The sequence below is a fragment of the Lytechinus pictus genome, chromosome 2 (assembly GCF_037042905.1).
Source record: "Lytechinus pictus isolate F3 Inbred chromosome 2, Lp3.0, whole genome shotgun sequence".
Classification (NCBI taxonomy): Eukaryota; Metazoa; Echinodermata; class Echinoidea; order Temnopleuroida; family Toxopneustidae; genus Lytechinus; species Lytechinus pictus.
The window spans coordinates 23,745,786-23,773,183 of NC_087246.1; the positions used below are offsets into that span (position 1 = coordinate 23,745,786).

Genomic DNA, 27,398 nt, shown 5'->3' on the forward strand with positions numbered 1-27,398 from the left:
TAGCAGTACACGGAGAGAGAGAGGGGGCAGCACCCCCCCCCCCCCATATATACCCACCCCTTAATTGTTTTCTTTATTGGACAACATTTCAATGGAAGAGCAACCATTCTTTTTAACCTGATCCATTGAATTGGGAGTTTGGTGTAAATACCCTTTGCTTCTTCGGGAGTCAAACAAAATTACATTTTGCATATAGCTCGAATCTAACGACGCTTGTTTATGTGCCCTTGAATTAAAAAAATAGTTGCTAAGCAGACACGCAAATATTCTGAATACTATAATCTGAATGCAAGTACTTTTTTCCGAATATGATTCTATTTTCTATAAACCATGATTGATATCGGTACAAAATGAATTAAGTTAACGATATTGCATACATAATTCTTATTGTTAAAATAACTGGATTCTTTGTTTGAACATCATTCATTAATGAACACAATTTATTATCACTGAATGGAAGATACACACCATTTTATTAAGCCTACAATTGATTCTGTTTACAATTTAATTTGGTTGCTTTATATGGAAACATTTTCAATTTTTTCGCACTCGGCTTGTATATCGTTACCAGACACGACCATGGTTAACGATCTCGAAGTAGAAATTTCTGCTTCACTGCGCCATTATCGTTACAATCTGGTAGAAGATGCACGGGATATTCATCAATAAATGTTTCTGTATATACCTGCCACCCCCCCCCCCCCACACACACACATTATCCTTCTCCCTTTACTCCATCCCCCTTTCTTCATCACTTTTCTATATTAGCCATTTTCTCCACTCATCCATCTTTCGCTATCTATCCTCTCTTTTGTCAGCCCTCTCTTCACTCTCCCTCTCCCCTATCTCTCCCTCTCTCTTTCTTTCTACATTACCATCCACATCAAACTATCTTGTTTTCCTGTTGTCCATTTCTATCATAGATCACTGGTGCATAGTTTAGACTAATCTGAAAATTCAAGAGGATAGATACCCGGTAAGATCTGACTCAGAAGAACTTCATCTCCATGCCAACTGATAGAAAGCGGCTTTGAAAACCCAGATTATAATATAATTTATTAGAAATTTCTGTCATTTGTACTTGGTATTCATTTCTGGCTATAATGGATTTAATCAAAAGAGGTAGACCCTATTTCAAATAGCAATTCATAGACTATGAATGGCTTCACTAGTAAACTGAGATAAAAAGAGCCCAAGTTTAATGCTGTCGCATTTAACTAATAAAACTTTATTTCAAGTAAATCTCGATGGGCAACGAATTATGTATTCATCATGAAAAACATCTCAACATTAAGAAGTTTTATGTACATTTACCTGCTGAAATGATTAGCGACAAACAAGAAATATTCAAGTCAAGTCATAAAGTCATGCATAACTTCATAAACAGCTTAATGAAAATGGGTCCACAAACCATTATAATTTCTTTAAAAACCCACTCGCCATATCAAAATCAAATTTCATGCCTCACGCAACGTTGCATTGTGTGTTCTTCAGAGAATACTGAAAGTATGATAGTCAAGGGAAAGAACCATTAAAAAAATAAAAAACACAACCACGATACATGTTTGTAATTCAAACTTCGTGTTTTGTTTTAAATCCAATTTCATACATGTTTGCCATAAAAGTACATTTCCAAAGTGATTATCTGGCTTTGAGATTACATACACCATCGATGAAGGTAAGGTGTACTTCCTAAGGATAAAATATTGAATTGCAACCAAAAACAAGCTCAGTCTCCATGGGATATGTTTGTAATATATACAAATCAATGGTAATGTACATTGAAATGACAAAGGGAAAGAATTCCCAAGCTCTTAAAATAGTAGGTATTCTTTGAAATTCGAAAACACAAAAGTTGGGCAAGGGAATTGCAGTCCATTACCACATTCAAATTTTTAAAAGAAATATGGATTTTCCACTCATCTCAAATCTGTATGAGTAGCAAAGTACAGAAAGCGAGTTTGAGTAGTGATTAACAGGAAAAATTTATATAGTAGAACAAATTTGCCGTTTGTGGGTGGGTTGTTGTTGTTTTTTGGGGGAGGGGGGATGTGATCAACATTACGATCCATGTAAGCTCCAAGGACTCATTTTGTCAGCAGCCTAACATTTTCATTATCATATCAACTATTTACAATCCATGAACAAGAGCTTTGGCTAAAATGGAGTAAAACAATGGTCCTCCATGAACTATGATACCATAATGAATACAATAACAATGAGAGAATATGATGAAGTACCTCGAGTGATGTTCGTGTAGGCTCCACTCCACTTCACCACCGCTACACTATGCTACACCTATCCAAACATCAAGGTCCAAAACTCGCTCTGATACTCCGAGTGGCAGAGGTGGGAAAAAATGCATATTTATTGTAAAAATCATACGCCAAAACTAGCTTACAAAGAATAAGAAGCTTAATTTCTTACTTTTCATCCTAATTTCACTCCATATCCATCCTCTGGTTATCCTCAAAATTGGTGATTTAGAGCCAATATCGAGTTCCTCACACATAAAAATAATTCACTGCTGATTTAAAAACATCGCATGTGCGAGTGGAGCCTACACGAACATCACTTGAGTTAATGATAAAGATACATTCATTTGGTCAATGACGATGTTGCTAAAAACTTATGTTTGATCAATACTTGATTTTCATTCAATCAGAAGTTTAAATTAAGCTAGGACTTGCAATTTGAATTTCAGAAGTTCAAAACAAAGGATACATGTCAGAAGACAAATAATGCATTTTTTATGTAATATCTTTTATCATATAGTCCTATAAAATATACCCCCTCAAATGAAAACAATTTATCTGCATCTCTTTACATATTCATAAATAATATAGGAAATAAGGAACAAAGATATTACGCTACCAAACAAGCCTTTTCTTAATGTTGAAGTAGCCAATATAACTAGTATATCAAAATTTAGGCTTTATTTTCTAGAATGTTTTGTATCAAGTCAGTACAGGAGGATATGGACCGCAAAGGAGGGTGTTATTTGATTGTCCACCCCTTCCCTTTTTATTTATCAGAGCTAATCCCTTTTTTATTTGTTGTGATGTCTTTTACTCAATTTTTTTGCATGACGAGATATAAAATTACTGAATCAATGATAAAAAATATATTTGTGTCAAGCTTGGGCATATGTACATGCATCCTAATGGGAAAAAAAGGATGAAAGAACCATACCAAATCATAAAAAAGAAACAATCCAAAAATAAAAATTCATATTTGTTCATTAAAAGAATTGATGAAAGTCAAAACTATGCTAATTTTCATTATGTACAATGTAGCAAAGTAGGAAAAAGAAAGAAAAAAAACTGCAACCACAGATCATCGATTACTCATTTACAAATGACAAATATACAATTTCACACAACAAATATTCATGATGGACATAGACCAGATATCAAAATATTGGAGATGAGATAAGATCGATTGAATATACTCTCTCCATCATTTCAGAAAGCTATCTTATAAAAACAACAGGGCTGCTATTCTGGAATTTCATATTTTATCTTATTTCAACTGTAATGGTGATCAAAATTTAGCACACCATTGGTTTGCTATTATGATCTAATAACTTGCAGGCTGGTCCATTTGGCACAATGTTGCACACTTCAACCTATCACCGATAAATTAAAAAAAACTATTTCACAAAAAATACAATGATGAATATGAAATAAAAGGAAATATGAATTTCAGAATACCAGTCAAGTTAACAAATAACATACTTGTACATAACACTACTTTTGTACAAAATAAAAATGGTTTAATCATAAAACAATCAAGTCGCTTCAACTTTCTTTAAGTTTGCTTCTTTTGCAAAAATTTCTTGAATACATCATGAATCTGATGATCAAACAACTTCAATGTGAAATGCAAAATGGGAGTGATAACTTTCAAATGTATCAGTTTAAAGAAATATGAATAGTGGTAAATATGTACTCTGAATTGCATTACAACAATGTTAATAATTCTGCATCATTCAAGTTAAGCTAATCAAATTAAAATTGACATAGTTGATGTTGATGTTGAGTCACATTTGGTACATGGATTGGTCGAGAAATTTTTTTGGCAACCCATTTGGCACTCCATATACAAGCCATTTGTAATGTTTCAAACTACCTAACAAAGCACTCCTTGCCTTTCATTATAGAACATTTATCTCCATCTAATGACCTATGCTACATGTACATTGACTTCTGAATCAACAGACCAAATACATTAATGATACATGAAGCAAATATATGAGCGCGTTTTCAATAAAAAAAAAGTTGCAGGAAAATACAAGTGAATATAACATAATGAATGAATGTACACAATTAAGTAGTCAACACTTCATCAGACTTATATCCTAAAATTGGACTAACATTATACAAAATGGCCATATGTCTATACACCAAAAAATGAAAGTAAGATGATAGTTCAAGCTAACCTAATGCTCACAACTTTTCTGCAGGTACTGGTGCTCAAAATAAAATGAAAATTATTCAATGCTGCTTTACATTAAAACATATGACTCACTTCTGGACATATCTATACATGTCTTCTCAAAAAGATTTCTCACTTCAGAAGAATGATTAAAAAAAGAATGACATGTAAGTCATGCCTAAGTACCAATGTGAACATGATATAGATATATAGGCCCGTATTCTGAAGTCGGGTTTAACTTAAACTCAGGTTTAAAGTTGTGGTTTAAGTATGGCGAGCCAATTGTTACATAAATCACTAACAGTAGAGATATCATATTTCAGCTCATTTGGCTCTCAAATCATTCATAATTGTCTAGGAAGTATAAAAAGATTATTGGCTTCACCATCGATGAATCAAGAAAGAGCACTGTAAACATAAGAAACATACAACTTAATAACAAATTTGATACTTTTGGCTTCCCATACTTAAACCACAACTTTAAACCTGAGTTTAACTTAAACCCGACTTCAAAATACGGGCCATAGCATTTACCCAAGCATGACCTTGACTAATGCAGTGATGCATTAAAAACATCAACTGGGATGAAATTCTTAACCCATTTGAGTCTATATGAATCACCTCATCTGTTACATGTAAGCCATGCACTCTTGATCACTGTGATTGGCTATAGATGATAACGGATGGCATGCTATACATGTTTAATTACAGACATTTATCACTACAGATGATTACCGAAATATGTTATACATGTTTGATAAGAGATCTACTTAATTTGATGATTACAAGTTGTATGTTATACACATCTTTGATAACACAGATTTATATATTCAGTAGATGAAAGATACAGAAAAATGTTTCAACATTCAAACACTCATAAAAGAAAATGAAACCTTTCTGTGTATATATATATTTATGAACTTTTAAACTGTTTTTCAGGTGAAAAAAACATAACATAAACAGCGAATTTAAATCACTAATATTACATATAAATGCATATTTTTCAAAAATTGTTCTTGAAACAAGCTGCTCAAAATTCATGATTTTACAAATCAGAAAAGAGATTTACAATATTCACAAGGTTGCTTTATCTCCATCATTGGCACACATACATTGGAAAGATTCAGCACTAACTCTCAGTCCATTTTATTTTCTTTAAAAATCTAGTTCACTTCTGCCACCCTCTGAAAAATATAATAGCTTTTTATCACAGTAAAAAGGTTTTAATGATCAGCAAGAGTTGATTTTAACTCAACTGTCAAAACAACCACTCTTTTTTCAAAACTTTATTTTGAATAATGAATTCAATATCTTTAATAGATCAATCCTAAAATCATTTTCACTAAATTTCAGATCAATCTTCCAGGATGGTTTTTTAGAGGATGTAGCTTTAACAGATTCAAGCAACAACCATCTTTGACATAAATATTTTACCCTAACTTTCAATTGGTTTGAATCTATTCACTTTGTACTGTACTTGCAAAACAAAGTTGGGTATTTGTCATACTACACACAGCGCAATTCCAAGATGGCCACTCACATTTCAATGGCAAGTACAATGTAGATTTGATCCAAAAACAATGCATTAAATGATAAAGAATGGATCATTCTTTCTTGGTTGGATCTTTGGGTGCCGTAGCGGTGGAAGGTGCAGCTACTTGCTGCGTGGGCACTGAATAGGTGTGGCCGAAACCAAGACCAAAGCTGCGTTGGGTGTGTGTCTTGATGCGAGCCGTCTGATAGTCGTGATCTAACTGATCCATCAACCTGGTGCTCTCGTCATCACCTTCAAACAAAAATCAGAGTAATTGTACAGAGTTGAATAAAAAGAAGATCAGTTAAGTAGCAAGACAAATTGTAGTACTTATGACAGCATAATTGTCAACTGCAGTCATATAAAATTAGAGAGTTACTGGAACCTATAAAATCTGCCGATGTTCTTTGAAGCAAGATTTCTAACATTTCTTGTTCTTGTCCATACATGCTCATATTGGTAATACAAGTGACGTTTGTACACAAATTTTAGCAAAAACCACCAAGATGTTGTAATTCTGATGCTTCCCTTGTCAGTTCATATTGCAATTCAACACTAGGATTCTTTGACAAGATATCAATCCATCTCCACTTACCCACTCTCCAACAAAGTGATATAGGAGTATATGGTAAGATGCAATCGCCATTGCAGTTGGCTTGGCAATTAGAGTGTCTTGATTGCTTATTCCTGGTAGTGAATTGTGCTTACACTGCATGCAGGAAGCCAGAATCCAATGACTGGGGTAAAAACATATCATCTACAAAGTGCTTAAGGTGTTCTGATGAAATATTAAAGCAAGAATATTTCAATAAGTTCTTGATACTGTCAATCTTACCTGTACTTGATTCTGCTGCAGTACCCTTGATGCCCATGAGACGTCTGAACTTTTCTCGGGTAGCTGTATCACCAAAGGATGTCTTCTCCCAGTTGTTGCTCGAAGGTGCGGCCTCTGTTTTCTGTAAAGAAACAAATGAGATCTGATTTACACAGGCAACCAAGTTCTCATATCCAAATAGGATAAATGGAAGGATTGATAGCCTCAGTTGTGGATAGGGTATCACAGGGAAACATTCTCTAGTACACTTCACTGAAAGACCTGGGTCCCATAACAAAAGGTTAGTGATTGATCGCTAATTTCAAAGGACAATTCTGATTGGTTCATAGTAAGTCTACTTGGCCAAATGCGCATGCAACGATGATCTTAATTGATCATTTCATTTAGCGATTAATCGCTAACCTTTGTTTTAAGGCGCCCCGGTGGATGTTTCTCAAATTTGCTTGTAACTAGTGATGACTGACTTTATGAAAGATGGTGACCCTTTCTAGGGGTACAGTGTATACACCAAATCTTTATTGTTGATTTAGCTACTAAAAAAGGCCACCAGTCAATTGATATTTAAGTCGATCATTACTTACAAACAGCTTTATGAAACACTAATCTATTTTTGAAATTTTCAAGTCTCTTTCCCCCTTACACCGATTTCCGCCTATCTCTCACTCATTGCGAGTTTGTTGACTTTGATGTTGATAGGAGTGGTGAGGATTATGGTGATGATGGTGATGATTATACTGATAATGGTGCTGATCAAGACAAGATGATGGTAGTATCTTTGTAATTATAATGATGTTAGTAACGACATGATGACGATGATGATTGTGATGATGATGATCATCATCATGATGCAATTGATGATGTTAATGATCTAGGGGTATTTTATAAAGCTGTTTGTATCGTTAAGAACAACCTTACAGATGATTGCAATATATGACAATTTAACTGTGAGTCTAAATTAATTAGTCCATGTTGAAATATGAAATATATCGCAGTTAATCAAGATTTTGATCATAATAACACATTTTCAGGACAGCGCTTAATCAAATCGCATAGAGATAGATCATTAATTTAATACAATATATATTGGGATCATATTTTGTCACTACACCTCATCTCAGTTTTTCATATAGAAATGCATAACTTTATCAACATCTTCCTCAAACATCCCCTAAGGCCTGTTGCAGAAGAGTTATGTTTGAACGCACTGTCAGAATTCAAAGCAAGTCTAAAGCCCGGCTCACACTATGCGATTTGTTGCGACACTATTTTTCAAGAAATGGCATTTTGCATTAAATATGAAAGTTCCAAGAAGTGAAATTATTTTATTCAAAGTTTGGCAAAATATAAGGAATACTAAAATCATATTTTTACTTTGCGGCAAGCCCTGTAGTAGGAGTAAAGTCCAAATCAGCTTCAAGTCGCAGCCGATGATGACGTCATTACGATTTGGATTTGAATTTGTTTTTATTCATTCAGGAAGGCTCGAACTGGACTGAATTTTGATTTCGGTAGTCCTATACTACTATTCCGAACTCTGATACATTAGATTTTATTAGTTGGAATGTCCATATCAAATATTATCACAATTTCTTTGAAATTTGGATTGCAACGAATCGCATAGTGTGAGCCGGGCTTTAAATACATGCTTCTGTTTGCATTTGACTTTTGGCGTTGCATTTGGTACTTCTGTAACACAAAGCTTAGCAGTCATCATAGAAGGATATCTATACAAATAATTGTATTGACTACAATGTACAATCAATCATGAAAATCGAGTGCATGATCAATCACTAACGTTCGTGTTATGGGATCCAGGTGTTAAAAAAGTTCCTGGTAGCACTCATCTTTGGAAAAGTAACGCTACAAAAAATTGTTTCCAAAGTGCAAAGAGACACATTAATGATTACTTTTCATACCTCTTCCGGTTTCTTTGACCAGAGTTGTTTTCTCTTCTTCTCCTGCTCTGCATAGTGAACTGGATTGACAGCCATTGGGTTGTAGAAGTTGGGCACGGCTATCCCTGTTTGAGCAAGAACCTAGAAGCAAAACACAAATGAAAAAAAAATTAAACACACACATTTAAAAAATATATGAATATAAATGCTGAAAATGAAGAAGATGATGATGGTAACGGTGATGAAAACAATGACAACGACAAGAATGATGATGATCGTGATGAAGAAATGTGGTAACAGGGTGCAAATCAATGCAACTCAAAAGACCATGGCTTTGGATGCTAGTTTCAAATGGACTTCAAGTTTCTTTGTACCCTTTCTCACTTTCTCATTTGTTCTTTTGGTCTATAAATGTGCGCAATAGAAAATTGGACTTGCCTTAATCAAATTTGAGGCATGTTACTGATAACCTATAATACCAACAACAGGGTCCCGTTCATAAATACTTATAATTTCAAGTTCACAATGACTTTACCAAGTTTACTATTACCTTATCAGATTTGATATCAGATTTCCGTAGCTTTTAGACCCGAGTCATCCCAGGTTTTTCTTTTATGACCGGTGTCCGCCCAGTTGTTTTTGGCGTAGACCAACGAACCGCCAAAATAAAGAAATACTGTACATAAGATATGCACTGCCACCCGAGACTATGAATACCACTTTTCAGGCCTTTATTTCCTTAACTAGATCTATTTATCAAAACTTACCTATGATACTATATTTCTAAACAATGAATCAACCAAGTAGAGCTATAAAAATTACAGTACCAGAGCAGGATTTCTCAATTTTCTTGCTTGAATTCATCAGCCAGAATTGTTATTATCCCTGTTGCATGGGTGTGTCCATTTTGTTCTGTTTACACTTTTGGTTACTCTACTGCAGAGTTACAGTGATATTTGCGGATCACGAAATCTGGTTGCTCCTACATGTAGTTTGAACGTGTTTTGTAAATTTGTATTCATGTATGTATTCATGTTATCTACAGTGATTATCTATTTTTCAATGTTGATATTGATGTTGATGGTGTGAATGAGGATGCCAACTCACATGATGATTGTATAATCATTGACAATTTTTTGTCCAAAAGAAATTGGTTGTCTTACCTGAGCTTGTACAGCTGCAGCAGCTGCTTGTAGAGCTATTTGTGGGTTCACTGTGGAGGCAGCAGCCAGGGCCACAGGGTTGACTGCAGCATTGAGGGCTGCGGCAATCGCTGCAGCTTCTAGATCACAAAGCAAATGGAAAAAAAAATGTCTAGTTACTACAATTCGGCTTATAATCACTCTGATTCTTTAGAATTAAAACAAATAACATATCTGTGACCTATTATGTACTGTAGCAGGTATTCATGCCTCGGCCATAGCCAGATCTTTAACTTCTAACATTTTTAAAACTTCATAATATAGTCCAAGTGTCAATTTCATATGCATTTATGAATCGAGTTTAATTCTAATTCAGCTATTATTGTGACAATGAGCCATGGCTTCTATAACCTTTGACCTTGCGACCGACCCAAAATTCAGATCAGATCACTCATACATATTTTATTTGAGCAATCAAACAGTGCTTCGGTAATCGCCAGAACAAGTTATTTTCATGCACATGATGATCTCTGTAACATTTGACTTCTGACCTTATGACCTAGAGAACTACTCAAATCATCTCTGCTCCCGTGTAACCTTTGACAAGTGATCTCATTAATCCAAACTCTGTTCAGATTTTTGTCACTCTCATGTGCATATGTGAGTCAAGTTTCAGGTTGATTGGTCAAATGATCTGTCATTGATTACAAGAACAAGCCATCTTCATACATCTTTAAAATCTGATCATTTTTCTCTAAACTGTATCAAAGGGACGAACAATGAGAAGTTACAAAAAAAATTATATCAAATTGGTTATGAATATGCTATAAAGGGTAATGGTGCTATTTCCAATAAATGAAGAAGGCTTAAATAGAAAAGCTGGCAGTCAATAAACAATGAGTTCTTATCTGTTTGTTCTCCCCCGGTAAGCCATTTAGTAACTCACCAAACTGAATTTTGCTACTTTCTAATTCTGACTCCAACCATGGACCTATTACAACTGGACATTCAACAAATCCCCTCCTTTGGGCCTAAAACCGTCACCGCTAATCCTTTTATAACCACAGCGCTGGCAGCTAACACCCATCAAGCCGGTCGTTAAACACGCTGTCACTGATGGACAGTGGAAATCAATTGTGCGCTGCTCCTACACATTGCGATGTTGTTTGTTCACTTTATCAAAAGCAACACACAGCAGCGAACGTTAGCACTATGAAAATGATTGCAGAAACTAGAAAACAGGCTGCATAAACATATTTTTAACGTACATCGCTAACAACCGCTCACAAAATACATTGACATCACCGTGCAGATCAGTATATCTACAGCAAAAATGCAGTAAAAATTTGACGGAGAAATGTGCGGAAAGGCATTAAAAATGCATCTTTTTCTGACAATATTGATATCGAGAGTCGCGCTTACCTTCGGTCAGAAGTTGATTTTCATTTGGGCGTAAAATTCCAGATTGGCAAATTTTAATAGGATTTTTTTCTGATGATCAGACGACAATTGCACAATATTGACAGCATGAAATAATGTATTGAAAACTGGAAATAAATTGTGCATTGCATTATAGGTAATGCAGGGACTTTCCTGATGGTGCCATGAGCCTAATTACATCAGGAGGGCTAAAGATATTCGTTCAACCCAACCCATTCGAATTTTTTCAATTTGATATTTCTGATTGACAAAAGTGTATGAATATGATTCAAAATCTAACACTGATTCTAGAAATGGTAACTACTGAACTTCCTTTGCCCAAATTGGGAAGATATATCAATGATTTGGAACTATTTTTTGACTGGCGGAAGAATTGGGGCTATTTTACTGTTTCAGTTGATGAATTTGATCCCATCATAGTTATCTTCATAAATGGCGATTTATTTTTAAAATGAGCTGGCTACAATACCCTTCTCTGGTCAGATATAGAATGTCAGATATATATCCTATCCAAAGGTAGTAAACATTCGACCTCCTAATTTCACATTTATTTTTTATGATTTTTTTTTAAGTGCCATTTTAACACACAAGTCTATGGGGAATGTTTTACGCGCGTGAGACCTATAGGTAATACAGGCGAGTTCCCTATAGTGGATGGAATACCTGCCCAAACTCCTCAGTAGCAAACAATTTTTAACTGATATCAATATGTTTAGTCATCAAGTGGTGCAAAAAATTGATTTAATGGCTTAGCAAGGCTATATATCAGGTAAAGTTAGTAGGTATGTGTATGTACGCCTAGGAATGCATATAGACTGGTCAATGAGAGTCTAGGCCTCTTTATGTTTTGATTCATCATTGGTTTGTGCTAGTGTATTATCACCTACTTGATGTTAGAAAGACCTTAGTTTACAAATTGCTCATGTTAAAATTGTTCTTTGAAATGGGGTAGAGAGGAAATAGAACTTTGTGAACTTTACTGAAGAGAACTAGAGTGGTACATTCAAGAAGGTATTTAGAAAAAGGCACAGAGTAAGGTAAGGTATCTAATAGTGCTCAACTAAGGAGGGAGGGGGGTGGCTGTGTGCTCCAATCTTAGTCTAGCCCCCCCCCCTCCTTATATTAAAGCCATGCCATCTATAAAATTATCTTTCTTTCTTTCTCTCTCTCTCTATCTATTTATGTATCTCTTCCTTCTTACATCTGATAGGCAATAGCCCTAGGAAGATTTTGATATAATAGGTCAAGTGCAAATGTACTAAAGTAATATGTTCTCATTCTTTTATTGTTTCCTCATTCAATCTCATGTATATCTGGTAATTATGTTTGGGGTAGTTCTGGTATCCTGATATCTACACAAAATTTACATACACCTTTATATTACAAGGAGAATAGGGGCCTATATATATTGTCATTGCATTCACTCATTGGGCTATATGAAGGTAGGATATGTAGACATCCATATAGTGAATATAACATGTATGAGTAACACATTAAAATGGGTCATTGCATAGAAAATAGGCATTTTCAATGCATTTCTTTGTGCTAGTGTGAGTGTACAGATATAAAAGAATAGCAAAGTAGCCATTAAAAAAAATAAAATTCATAGGTCATATAATATAGGTGCCATGAGCCTAATTACATCAGGAGGGCTAAAGATATTCGTTCGACCCAACCCATTCAAATTTTTTCAATTTGATATTGCTGATTGACAAAAGTGTATGAATATGATTCAAAATCTAACACTGATTCTAGAAATGGTAACTACTGAACTTCCTTTGCCCAAATTGGGAAGATATATCAATGATTTGGAACTATTTTTTGACTGGCGGAAGAATTGGGGCTATTTTACTGTTTCAGTTGATGAATTTGATCCCATCATAGTTATCTTCATAAATGGCGATTTATTTTTAAAATGAGCTGGCTACGATACCCTTCTCTGGTCAGATATAGAATGTCAGATATATATCCTATCCAAAGGTAGTAAACATTCGACCTCCTAATTTCACATTTATTTTTTACGAATTTTTTTTAAGTGCCATTTTAACACACAAGTCTATGGGGAATGTTTTACGCGCGTGAGACCTGATCGCAGCTATCAAAATTACATGACCGTATCTGGTCAAAAGAGGGCCAGAGATCGAGCGGTGACAATCATGGGCCGAGAAGGGATTGAGTAAACAATCGCCCCGGCACTCGTCATAAAAAAATCGCAAAGAGAAAGTTAACTGTGTGACAGCAATTTTGACAGCTGGAAACAGGTGGTGGCCATAAAATGTTCTTGTTGAATGTCCATTTGTAGTAGGTCCATGCTCCAACCCACATCCCAAACCAAACAGAGAAGTTGGCATCTCTCCCTATTGACATCATCAAACATACCTTTTTGTGCAGTTGGTTTCTTTTCTTCTGCCTTCTCTTCTTCCTTCAATCCTTTCTTCAGCTGCTCCATTTCTCTCTTTTCTCTCTCCTCTTGGAGTTGTTTGGCACGTTCCAGCCTCCTGGCCAGCTGTTCTTGGGCGTTCATCGCACTGTCGCTGTCAGATGATGAATATCTCTTATGACGCTTTATTGGAGATCGGCTCCTTGATCGACGCCTGTATGACTTTCCCTTGAATGGAGAGCGGGAACGTGAACGACTGCGACGACGAGGTCTTGGTGGAGTCCTGGACCTGTGGTTTCGGACAGAAATAAATCATCATTATCAAGAACTTTCTACCCTGGTGTAACGCAATACCAATATCATCACATATTCAAAGTCGACTACATTTTAAAAGCCATCCTGTATAGAGTTCTATCTTGATTAAGGTCAATGTCCTTTAAACATATGAACACCTACGTCAGCTTACAATTGTAATATTACCACACCCAAACATATTTAGATCAGTATTATCGTTTAAAGATACCACAGGAATGAGTCCGAGTCACAATTGATTTTCTTACAATGCCTACAATGAATACTCAATAACTTATTTCAAAAGTGATGAGATTTGACACAAAAATCAGAAGAGTTTCCTACAGCAAAGTCACTGTGTTTAGAATTTCTCTTTAAGCATCAGGGAAAATAAGTTATAAGTATATGAACAGTTGATAAATCAAAATGTATTTTTGAACAGAAAATCGTGTTTACATGACTTCTTCATCTTAAGTTCAGTTTTTATAAATGTTACAGCAGCAAATCATAATTCAGGCCCTCACCTATGAACTTGTAAAACAACACATTTTCTCACCTGCGGCGAGGTGGTGACCTTCTCTTCGACCTTGAATGGGATTGTGACCTTCGTGATCTTGGTGGGGATCTCCTCCTCCTTTCCCTCGACCTGCTCCGCCTCTTGCGTCTCTCCCTAGACCTTGACCTTGATCGCGATCTTGATAGGGACCTTGATCCTGACCTCGTCCTTTTCTTCTTCTTCTTGTGGGTGGATGAGCGCTGTTTGCTGGCCTTCGCAGGCAAGGATGCCTTTTGTTCCGCTCCACTTTCGTCTCCGGATGAAGAGCTCGGGCTGCGAGAGTGGTGTGACCTGGCCTGTGGGGATAGAGGGGGCTATTTTCAAGGGATAAGCCAACAAAAAGTGTTAGCATTATCACAGAACTGGTCTTTTTGGATTACATGTAGTGATTAATGAAGAGGCTTTTCATATACAAATTATATTCATTGACACTCACAAAACACACAACCAGATCAAGCTAAACTGCTTTTGAACAGAAAATGCAATCGCAAATGCTTCCTGGGTTCTGTGACACAAAGCTTTATAGTGACTTATCATGCAGCTGAATTCTACAATCAATTGCAATTACTGGTCAATGCAATCAATTGTAAGAATCAGTTTCAATGACAAATCCCAATAAAGCTTTTTTTAATGAGACCCTGATAGCTTTCTTATGCTGGAAAACTTTTTTCATTCACGATAGAACTTTCGAAGTAAATAATCCCTTGTTTGATTTGAAATTTGAATATTTTTCAACTTCAAACAAAATCATAATAGTAATAATAATAACAATAACAATAATAATAAATGTAATAATAAATAAACAAATGAAAGAATAAAATACAAATAAAATTGAAAAAAAATGTTCATGTATTGCTATTTGCACCACAAAAAGTAAATTTCCAGTAAACATATAATCCAATAATATGACCACCTAATTGTTTTATGTACATGTTCATGGATGTAAATACCACAACATACTTGTCTCTTTAATCCAGGAATCCTCAGCATGGAAACAGCATACCATGGCACTACATATATACATGTACATCCACAAGGGCTCAAAATATATTGTACAATTCTGGACAAGGTCTCCCTAAAGCCACTATGCACAAGCTATGCCATCTGGAGACCTAAAACTACCTCACAGGGAGCCTCCATCATTATCCAGGACACAACATTATGTACTGTACGCACTGCAATAAAGCAATTCCCTTCTCGTCTTTACAACATTCATACTACATACATGTACATGTTTATTCATGGTCATACTACAAACATGTATTTGCTAAGATATACATTGTATGCATCCTGGCCCGTATAGGCTACATGTATATTTCAATAGATAGTTCAAAATATATTTTTGATACTTTTTTCTCTGAAAGGGTATACATGTACAACATGTATAAAAAATGGCCCTATTGCAGGAGCTTCAATGTGTGTTCAACATTCTCAGTTCAAAGCCCCTGAACACTAGAGCCATAAATGTATGGATTAGTGAATGACATCATAGGTAATTTAACAACATGACTACTTGTCGTAGGAGAATGCAGGAGAATTTATTACGTATTAGTAGTTAACGTCCTAAGATGATAAAGTTGAATTAATCTTATCACTAATATGAAGGAGAGATAGACACTGTGCACAGGATTTTTTTTTTAATAAAAATCTATCACAAGAGAAAATGATCACCTATGACAACAATAGTTGAGTCGAGAAAAAAAAATCCGTATGAGGTTGCCCCCACACACTTCCTTCTGTTCATTTTTCAACATTATATTTTACCTTGAACCTAATCATGATCATTAACAGGAATACTTTTGAAATTCTAGAGGGCTCGATCGCATTCAGTCCCTGTATAACTACTGAATATACTCTTTTTTTTTCTTGCTTCACACCTCAAGACCACAAAGATTTTACTGTAACAGTTCTTTTGTACTTTTCCCCCCAGTTAGGTCTATTCTATGATCCAACAATTGCGAAAAAGAAATAAAGGATGAAAGTGAACTATGTAATAGGTGTAATTTAAAATTGTACTTTCTATCAAGCACCTTTTGTGGAATGTGCACTGCAATGCTACAGAAAATATTTCAAATTAAATATTAAAGACTTTGTAAAACAAAGAAGCACCCAACAAGGAAACTTTTGCAAAGTGAAGAAGGCCGTTTTCAATGTAAATTGCCCTTTATGGATCCCAGAGACTCTTTATCGAACACAGTACATAGGTTGCATTGACATATATTATAAATAAAAGAAAAAGAACTTGTCACATTGCATAGAAATTTGATATGTACATGTACATGTACACTACTTGTTTCATTATCATTTAAATTTTCTTGACGAAGCCTTCAAACTTAAAACAAAATAATGTTTATATCAATGGGTATATGTGTAATATGTAATTAGCTACATACATGTACTGACACAAAATAATGAAATCTATTATCTTAGAGCTAAATTTTAACTGAAGCTACATGTAGTGAAATACAGTTTGTTCATAGAGAGGAAAGTTTTACTTCAGCTTTTACAGTACTTTTGATGGGCAATAAAAAGATAAATATGGCTTCATCGACAGTACCCCTATTGAAAGACAAAATAGATAACATTTCAAGTGAATAATTTTGCTTACTAAATTTGAATAACAGTTTTGGTCATTAAAGAAAAGCCCTCAACTAAGTCCTGTACAGTCCTACATATAAATGTAAAAATCTGATACATCTGATAAAAAATGTGGAGTGAATTGGGAAGGGATATAAAAAAAAGAATCTCCTTTAAAATATGTACAGTAAGCAATTACATTTACCATGCGCAAAATCTGTAATAGAACATATACCTACAATGAGTACCGGAATAGCATATTAGGTAGTACGACTGATGGTTTATAGAAGAGAAGATATTTCATGCAAAGGTCCATGATTAATCTTCATAAGGGTCTTTCTGACATTTTTTTTAAAGAACATGGCATTTAGGCATATTGTATCATGTACTTTTCAAATAAGTCTAGAGAAACCATAGCTACAATGTAGTAGTAATATAAAGAATAGAATGCCACTATCAGTTGTCAGGACTGCAATCTTTAATGACAGCATAAAAGAATATATGTACCAATTGCCAAAAATATTAAAAAAATAAAATGCTGAATTTAGATGAAACTAATAAAGACATGGACCTAAACACATGCGGCATACCTTCTCTATAATACACAACCAACAACCTACAATGTACCAGATAAATGTGATATCAAAATCAAAATAACAGTGACAAAGAGGAAGTATCAAGTATCAACATACACTAAATGTCAACAATTATGACCTTACCAACAAAAGCATCAAGAAACAGACAGTCAAATACCCCATCGATATTTGCCCCAGATATTCACCTTGGTTTCACCGACATGTTCCATGTCAGAACCTACATGTACGTGTGGTTCTGGCACTGGCACCTTTGTAGTAGTTGTAGGAGGAAGAGTGGTAGGTGGTGCTGCAATGCTCTCTTCCTAGGAGTCAAGGCCGCTGCTGGTTCATCAGCAACACTCGTTCTTGAAGTTTATCATCGGGCTGAATGCACAATTGGTTTTGGGTACGGCAAAGGACATTACTACCACTTTTCTTTTAAGATTTTGGAGGGGATTTTGTCAAAGATTTCTTCAAGGATCTTTTGATGTTGATGTATTTGTTATCTACATCATTATGTTCTATATTTTTATCATGTTGGATACTACTGAACATTTCCTTATTGTTTTGTATTTTTCTACCCCAACCCCCTCCTTACATGCACAAAAGTCCCTTCACGATTTGATTCATGTAAAATGTGGATTGTACATACATAAATGGATTATTTATGAGAAATCTGAAAATGAAAATACTTATAGCCAAAGCATTCCTTTCAATTCCCCATGGACAAATGGACCTTTCATTCTCAAAAATATATCAACATGCTGTTCTTCTTCAACAGTGATACATCCCTATACTAATTCATAATTTTGATCTAAATTTCAATACAATACAAATGGTACACAAATATAAGCCACTAGATAAACAGGGTGAACTTTTCAACAGTACAATATAACCTACTGAAACTTTGTTTCATCTTTCTCCTACCTGTGAAGGGCTTCTGCTCTTGCTGGTGGAATGACTTCTACTTCTACTGCGGTGACTCGATTTCCGTTTCGTCCTGTAACGATCTGAAAAGAATAGGGAAATAACATCACAATGAAGTGCAATCATTGTGCATGCCATAAGTTTCCTGAAAGACATGAAATTCACACAATCGTTTTCACAATATTTTTAGTTTTCAGTTCGTCAAAAAAATCTAAAATTCCTATAAGGTGAAGTCAGGAGCCATAATGATAACATCAAAATAAACCAATTTATTCATTCTTTTAAATTCCAACATATCTCTACATCACTTTATGCTGTAGTAGGATTACCTTTGCTCCTACTCCTAGCTCTTCTCCTTTCTTTGGAAGGAGATCTTGAACGTGACCGCCTTTTCTTCTTCGGAGTACGAGACCTCTTCCGCCTCTTCCCAGGAGAGGGCGATCTTGAATGCCGCCTTCCTGGTGACCGTGACTTCCTCCTCGGTGAGCGAGACCTGCGCTTCCTCCGTGGCGTCCTAGACCGTGATCTTCGCTTCTTGCTTCTCGTTGGTGACCTCGACAGTGATCTCCGCTTGGGACTCTTAGAGCGAGATCTTCTCCTGCGCTTTGGTGAACGGGAGCGTGAACGCTTCCTCCGCTTTGGAGAGCGGGACCTAGATCGTTTCTTTCGTTGTGGTGAGATTGAGGGTGACCTTGAGCGGCTTTTGGAGCGTGATCTGTTGATCTGCTTCCTTTTTTCTACACTATTACCGTCTCTAGTCTTAGGTGAAGGAGGGGAACCAGGAGACCTACTCCTTGATCGGGACTTTGAGGCCCTTCTCGTGTCAGAACCTGGAGAAGCATGGTTTCCATTCGAAGGATCTACATGTACTTTACTGAGATGATCATCTGATTCAGAAAATAGTCTATTTTCTATATTCTCTCCTTCACTGTGATTTGTATGGTCAACATTTGTTGGAGGGGAAGCCATTTTGGCAGTTGGTATCTGTATCCACTCACAGCTTCACTAATAATCTGATAAGGTATGAAAGATAAAATGAAAATACAATTATTAAAGTGTACACTTTCATAATAGTGGTGTGCCCTTCTCAACTCTCAAAAATTGGCTAGGTGCTATTGGAAAATCACATAAATTGCCTAGGTGTCTTTAATAATTTTTAAACAAAATTATAAGGCTATTTTTATAACACAGCACTGACGTCAACAGCAAGGATAAATATTCTTCACTCAAAAGTCAAGTGTAAAAAAGTCACCAAAGAGATACGTGATTATAAATAATTATCATTATAATAATTATTTTTAATCAAGTTTCAAATTTCATTATTTGTTAAATAATAATATTTATCTATAAATTTTGTAACATCGTTAATCGAAGGTACACGTACGTTATACATAAGCGGTTCAAGGGACAAGCCTATTGTATTTGCGTTGTGTACAAATGGATCGAGGGATCTACACGAGATCGATCTGGTAAGAAATCTCTATTTTTTCACCTTTGACCTTTCTATTAACACATTTTATGCACCTTCTTACGCATTAGGCGTATGAAGGTGTATAATTATTATAGTATACATGTAAATAAGTAAAATCACACAAATTTACGTCATTTCCATCTTCAAAATGGATTTCCTAGGGAAATCCATCTTTGTTTACAAGTTTCTATTATAATATGGGAGAGGGTTCAAGGATTCGTGATCAAATGACAATATCAAAATCATTAAAAAATATGATCACGGAGTCCTCAGTCAAGGCTAGGCCCAGGCCATGGCCTAACCCAGAAAGCTCCGACCCTGGGTTAGCCATGGCCTTGCCCTTGTTTGCCTTCATTCATGCAGCATGCTTGGCGACAAAAAGGCAGATTCGATTCCTCATGGCTCATGCAAAATTACCCCTTTTCACCGTCTAGGCCCTACTTCTGTTTTGATAAGGCCAGATTTTTGTTGTCATCCACACACATAGACCTTATCGCAAATAGCATTCGTCGCGTGAGGGTGTATGTCACCGCAAAGGATCACGGGAATGAAAAGGGAGCAAACGCGGAATCAGCTTTCGGGAAGCCATATAACACCATATGTTTTGTGTAGTGTCACTCAAAAACCAAGCTTTTTTTTTTAAAGTCTGATTTCTTTGAATTGAAATTATTTTAGATGCTACAATGTGGATTTATAGAACAATCTTTGTATCATGATTGCACAGCGAAAGTATGAAGTCAATGCTCACCATATTTTCCAAGTTTTCTGGGGCTAAATTTGGGAAGATTTTGTGGGAAAAGTGAGCATGGTGATTGCGGGCATGTGCCCATCGACTTTAGAAATGAGCACGTCGGCAATAGGAGAGCCTCAGGGCAAGGCTACTTTTCCATTAAAGAATATTGATGAGAATCATAATTTAGACAATAATATATTTTATCTCCATGACTAGTAAATTTAGCTAGTTTTTGTTATTTTGGGGGAAATATATAGTCATTTGCAAATGGGCTTTTGGGTTAAGATCTATAAATAATGTTAGAGGGGGGGGGGGGTTGAGACTCGAGGATCGAGCGGAGAGACCATTTAAATATAAAGTATATTAAAATATTAAAGCCTGTGTGTATACATATTAATAAACATAAATAGGCCTATGACATGCAGAATAAAGATTAAATAAATCCCTATATTTCAAATCATTTTATGATGCCGTATAGGCCCTATAGTATTCTGCATGGTCTCCCTCAGTCTATAACCTCTCTGTAATTTTATTTTGTCTGAAAATTAAGCAGCTGATTGATATTTAATTCATATAAACAATATATATTCCATTGTTTTAATAAAACAAATATTATTTAAAAAATTTGCATCTTCAATTAATTTCATCGCATTCAGTCACTACTTCTCTCACCAAGCTCACAGATCACGTACCTTCCTCATTTCATTTTTTTTACTTGTCATTTTTCTCTCATTATACTTTTATCTATTCTCACATTTTGGTAAGAGTTCCATATGCACCCACCCCCCACTAAAATTGAAAATAAAAACATGGAGAAGGTTCAGAATAATATATCTAGCCCTAGGCCTAATATCGAACGTATATGATGGGGAAGTGGAAATACATACCAAAATATGGCTTTATTCCGACAAATTTCAAGCGAGATCTGCGCGTGTAATTGTCCATAGACATCGGTTTATTTAGTCAGTAAAGGGTCTGCGAGTCAAGACTAGTCGAGCTATCGGCTGATAATCGTAAAAATACCGTACCCTTTCCGGTATCAGCGCTTCTCGCTAGCATAGGCATAGGCATAGCGGGAAAGGTCTTGACTGCAGATCAAACGAGGTGAGTTCGAGTCCCAACTAAGGTAAGCAACAGTAAAAAAATGATAGAAAAATCTGAAGTGAACGAACCGGAAGTCTCAACAATCTTTTGTTAATGTTATTTTTGGTGGGGGGTGCATATGGAACTCTTTCCCACATTTTTTCTATATAGGCCCTAATTCATGTCTTTGCACTGTTTTTGCAGTTATTATAATATCTTGGGGCCAGGCCACTAATAAAACTTAGAATGTCTGGCCATGATCCTGAATTACATCTAATAATTATGTAGGCCTATCTATGGTCGTGTGGAGAGAAAAGAAAACGCAGCTCGGTTGATATCTGAATAAAAATCCTGATTTGAGTCTTGAGAATGAGATAATTATTTATGAAACATGTATTCTTGACAATCGATTGAATATATTACTAAAATTAGCATAAAGTAATCAAATCTACTGCAGAGTTTTTTATTGATCATTTTATTAATTCCTTGCCGGATTCCTTGGGAATTTATTCCGGGACTGTTTCCTCCACTGGGTTAGCTAAAGACTGGCTAGGTACCGCCAGCCGGGCCGCGCCCCGTACGTGCCGGGTACGTTAAGCCTACCGTGGTACGGTCCCTACCGTAATCGTGTCGACGAGGTTTAGCGTCTCGATCACTCCTAGTACCAATGAGGTCCAACATTACATGTATGGACCTCATAGGCGACATCAGTAGTATTTTTGGTTAGAAATCTCTGAGAACAGGATATTTATATATTATATCACAAGTACAAGCTATATTCCTTTCTCTTATTTAAATTATAATTTTATAGTGTAAATGCATCGTTAGCAACAACAAAAAATGAAAGAAATGAAGGGGAACTTACATTTTCACGGCTTTTTCCTGATTTTCTGGGCAGCTGCTCTTCTCTTCTGACTCGCGATCGAAGCTGATATGAAGATCACGTGATTCGCGTTCTCGTCAGCTGATCGGTTGGTTATTCTTTTCGTCAGACGTTAATAATATATATTTTATAATGCTAGCATTCATCGCTAATTTAGGTGAAAGAGATTGAAGTTAAACAGCGCCAGGTCGGAATCATAATTATTTTGGAAGAGTGTATTTATACACTCGATCTCATACCTGACATAGACGGCGCTATTCAACAAATGCACAATCTTCAATATAAAGAATAAAACAGAAAGAACGCCTTGAACACAGGCCAAAATGCCTAACGATTTCTCTGCGGCATTAACAACTATCGTAAAGGGCGCTCCATTTATCAATAAAGATGGATGCTAAGCTGTCTATGGCGACAAAATTTGCCGCAAATATTTACGAAGAATTGTGAGAAATGGTCTGAAAATGCAACAAAAGAACCGGTGAGTACCGATTAAACATTATTAAAGTTGTAAATAGATTATACACAACGTTCTCGCCAGGTTCATTCTGACGCTTGGCGGCGCGAAGCGATGATACGCAAGCCGCGCAGCGGCCTTGGTGCGTGCGAAGCACGCACGGGGGGAGGGTCGCGGGAGGGGGGTGTCCCCCCTCCCTCGCGGAGCGCGGTAGCTATCGAAAATATCAATATCGACGAGCTTAGATTGCTGCTAAATGCACCACATTTTATGTCTATTTAATGCTTCTCCGGCCACACAGCCGTAACGGTTGCGCGAATTGCGATCGATTGAAGCAGAAAGGCAAGTACTGATGAAAAAGGTCAAAAGAAAAGATTTAAATTCAATCTCATTTTATACTTACAGTTTATAGATTTATGCACATCAATGACATCGATAATGTACTCCATACTTTCCAATGTCTAGATCGCTACGTCCTTAGAAAGTGCGATTCATTTTGTGAATGCGTGTCAATGACCGACTACATCTACGGACCGCATGCGCGCCGCGCCACGCCCTTACTCAATCCAAAGATTGTTCCGACTTTGTTTGGAAGCCTCGGAAGAAAACTTCCGAGGCTTCCAAATAATGGGCATCGGTATTCATGAGACGATATAATTTGCATGTTTGTTTTGTTTTCAGATACTCACTGAAACTATGACTCTCATAATTAAGACTTCTGCTGATGATGTTTATACTAATAATATCCAATCAAGATTCGTTTATCACTGTCAATTATTGCTATGTTCATTTGTATTGTTCTATACTCGCCTATAAAATAATGAATGTGTCCATCACGAGCGGGAGAAATATTTTTAGTCATTCATCATACTTTAATATTACGATTTTGTTCTTATTATAATTAATTGCGATTTAAAATGTTTTAAAAGTAAAGCTTAATTGACAGGAAAGCAGATTTGTATTTTTAAATAATGCACTATTTAGGCCTACAAATACAGCGTGTGTGAAAGAGAGGAAGAGGGGGGGGGAGGGTTGTAGCTAGGATGGTCGAAGGGGGAGCGCGAAAGGGGAGGGGTCGTGGCGTGGACAATGACAAGGGGATGTTGAGATCGTACGTGTGTGTGGGATTGGTGAAGAAGTCAATATTCGAAGCGAATGCATATTTATAGACATGTCTATACTACTACTGATGATGACGGCTGAATAATCTTTCTTTACATGTATATTTTGGCGATTCAAAAATTTTTAAATATTTTCTTGCACCATGAGTGGGAAGATCGAGGTACGTGATTCAATAAATTGCATCAGTTTTCAAGTTACAGAAATTCACGAACAGATTATTAAAATTGAAAAAAAAAAGAGTCAGAAAGATCTTTTTATAGCCCCCATCCAGCGTAGACAACATGAAGAATATTTGAGGTCACGAAACCAGCTGATTCGCATTCATACAACAGGTTAACAGGTCACGCACATGGTACACAGTCATTCCAAGGGCGGGAATTCGGGGAAACCCGTTTTCAAGCACAATGATTGGCTCAACCCAGAAAGTGAATACTAATTAGATCACGTGCCATCGCATCGGCTTTGGGGCGTCTCGTTCACATTCCTACTCATTTCATAAATATAATCCACTCGCAGTAATTAGGCTAACGACGTTGTAAAGATAACTCTATATATAAAACACAATTCCGATATAAAACATATATAACGACATAAGTGAAATTGAAAAATTCATCCAGCGATATTCAAATTATACTAGCGACTCATGTGGGCGTGGGCAAACGAAATACATATCCTCTAAAACGTTCACACATATCATGGACCTATTACGAATATCAACTTCAATCATTCGTACTTGAAATGCAGGGGCCGCGGAAAGGTCTTGAAAGTGGGGGGGGGGGGCTGACCACCATGCAAAAAGAAAACGCAATCAGGGGAGCGTTTCATGTAAGGACCTGTCGGACGTTTTATCCGACAAGTCCCATTTCATCCGACAGTTACCATAGTAACAATGCTTCTTAGTCAATCAACATCAAGAAAAGTTGTCAGTCTGACAACTTGTCGGACAAAAATGATGATGAAACGGGCCCCCGGTGGTCCTGTTTTTGTACATGGTTTTGGAAAAAAAAGTGGGGGAGCTGAAGCCCACCCAGCCCCCCCCCCCCCCCCCCCGTTTCCGCGGCCCTGAAATGAATATCTGTGAATGAATTGTCAATTCCACTTTGTTGAATGTGTACTTTTATTGAAATCTATTGAATCACGTACCCCTCCCGACCAAGTCCAAGGGTTGAGTAGACACATCCATAAAAGAATATTAATTTAATTCGCTCCGAACATTGACTTCTTTTCGCCAATCCCCTCCCCCACAAAGTCACAAACATCCCATCATTTTCATTTACATTGCCCACGACCACCTCCCATTATTCTCTTTCTCCTTTACACAAATTAATTTCAAATAATATTTTATTTTAAATCGTAGTTGTTACCGGGAGTTGTTAAGCAATTGTACAACAAATTCATGAAGCATTCACTGTAATGACTAATTGGCAGGCAAAGAGTAATAAAGAACAATACAAATGAAAATACACTGTACGTATAACTCACATTAAAAAATGAGTCGTAATATGATAAAAAGCGTGAATAAAATTAATAAAGATTATTACTTATGAAAATTATAACAGATTCAATGAATATCTGAAGAAAAAAAAACATTCAAATCGGTTTTGGATCCCATCTAATTTTGGAAGACTCGGATAGATTTTGATGCCATGTGCGATTTGTATTATGTATGTGGCCATGGCGAGCGCTAGTGCAGTGACACAGAACTTTGTAGACACACCGTCGCGAAATTAATCAACACTTTCAAAAGATCGATGTAGAGATCAAGACTTTGGAAATTATGGAGTTAAATTGGAATATAAATGTGAATAATCATTTTGCTGTGAGTAAATGAGTTGGACATTATATCAATCCATTCATGTGGCTGTGGCTTTGTCATTATTAACGTGATCTTTTAATAATTTTCTCAATTCGTTCTACGGCAGTGTCATCAGAAATGCATTCAATGAATTTATGTAGATGTAGCTATAATAAGGCTGGGGCCTGGGACGAGATGAAACTAAATTTCGATCGAATTTTTATATTATTTTTTGACACACTTTACTTTTGACAAAATAAATGACAATATCAACTGAAATTCGTAACATCTAAATTACATTGCCCAACCCAGTAACCCACGGTACCCCTCTCTTCTCACTTTAATATTTTTGAGCGTATTTTACTACCATTTTAAAGACGTAAATAATGAGAGCAATGCGATACGCAAATGCGAGGTAAACATCTTCGCACTTCCCACATAAGAGAGAGAGAGTTAAATTGGGCCTCGAGTCGAGGTCGTATCGTATACAGCATAGTAGCGAAGCAAAGAAATCCCGGGAAGAAATCGTGGAAGAAATAATCGACAAGTTTATTTTAGGATCTGAAAAGCAGATTGTTTTTATTTTAAATATATTATTCAGTTTTTTGTGTGGATCTAGGCCTGTTTTACAGTTGTCGGCCACGGTTGTCGGGGAAGTTCACGGTTGGCGGATTTGCCCTGAAAATTTTCAGGGTTGTCGGCGCCCGCCAACCGTGACGCGTGGTAGCGAGAACGTTGATTATACATACCTTGTAGATTTAGTTTTTAAGGTGATATTAGTGCTTAGTTCTAAGCTAGGGAGGCCCAAACGCGCGTGAGTGGAGTCCCAGTTTATTAGCACGGGTACCGGTAAGTATTGGGGTGTCGCGCCTAGAGTGGTCTCGATCTCGACCTCGCTTTTTTGTATTTGTAGTTGTATTGAATAGATCTAACTTAGGCCTAATTATAAATAACTGTACATCTTCAAGTCCAAAACAATAAATCAAACGACAGGCTGCTTTTTTCTTACCTTTTCAGTATTACTTCGAGGATAAAATTCAAACCCAAATCGCTTACTTTCAGCGCAAATTACGGAGAAAACGAATTCCTCGGTTCCTTTTATCTCAAAATACGGTAGCGCCAACGCGCGTTGCGTATACCGAAATCTCGTGTTTTGCGAGACGTACCGTACTGGCCGCGGCCCACGAAAAAGTAATCAGGGGCGGATCCAGCCTTCGCCAATGTTATACCCAGTTGTTGTGTGTCCGGAAAGGTTGTGTGTCCGGACG

The 27,398-nt window shown here is 36.3% G+C and overlaps 1 protein-coding gene across 3 annotated transcripts; it reads right to left on the reverse strand.

The window, feature by feature from the left end:
• Positions 1-1,207: 1,207 nt before the first annotated feature.
• LOC129282670 (arginine/serine-rich coiled-coil protein 2-like) lies at positions 1,208-27,372 on the reverse strand. Of its 3 annotated transcripts, XR_010296572.1 has the most exons (10): positions 27,140-27,372; positions 18,919-19,602; positions 18,590-18,672; positions 14,511-14,806; positions 13,663-13,952; positions 9,865-9,983; positions 8,723-8,842; positions 6,807-6,927; positions 2,586-6,223; positions 1,208-2,256 (listed from the first exon to the last, which is right to left on the reverse strand). XR_010296572.1 is itself a non-coding variant. In XM_064113703.1 (9 exons), the coding sequence occupies exons 2-9, from the start codon at positions 19,556-19,558 to the stop codon at positions 6,042-6,044; spliced, it is 1,851 nt and encodes a 616-aa protein (XP_063969773.1). In that variant the 5' UTR covers positions 19,559-19,602; positions 27,140-27,372; the 3' UTR covers positions 1,208-6,041. The 3 variants fall into 3 exon arrangements, 2 of the variants coding, with proteins under 2 accessions (XP_063969773.1, XP_063969767.1); XM_064113703.1 differs by having other exon boundaries at positions 1,208-6,223; XM_064113697.1 differs by having other exon boundaries at positions 1,565-6,223; positions 14,511-14,824; positions 27,140-27,276.
• Between the last annotated feature and the right edge of the window lie 26 nt (positions 27,373-27,398).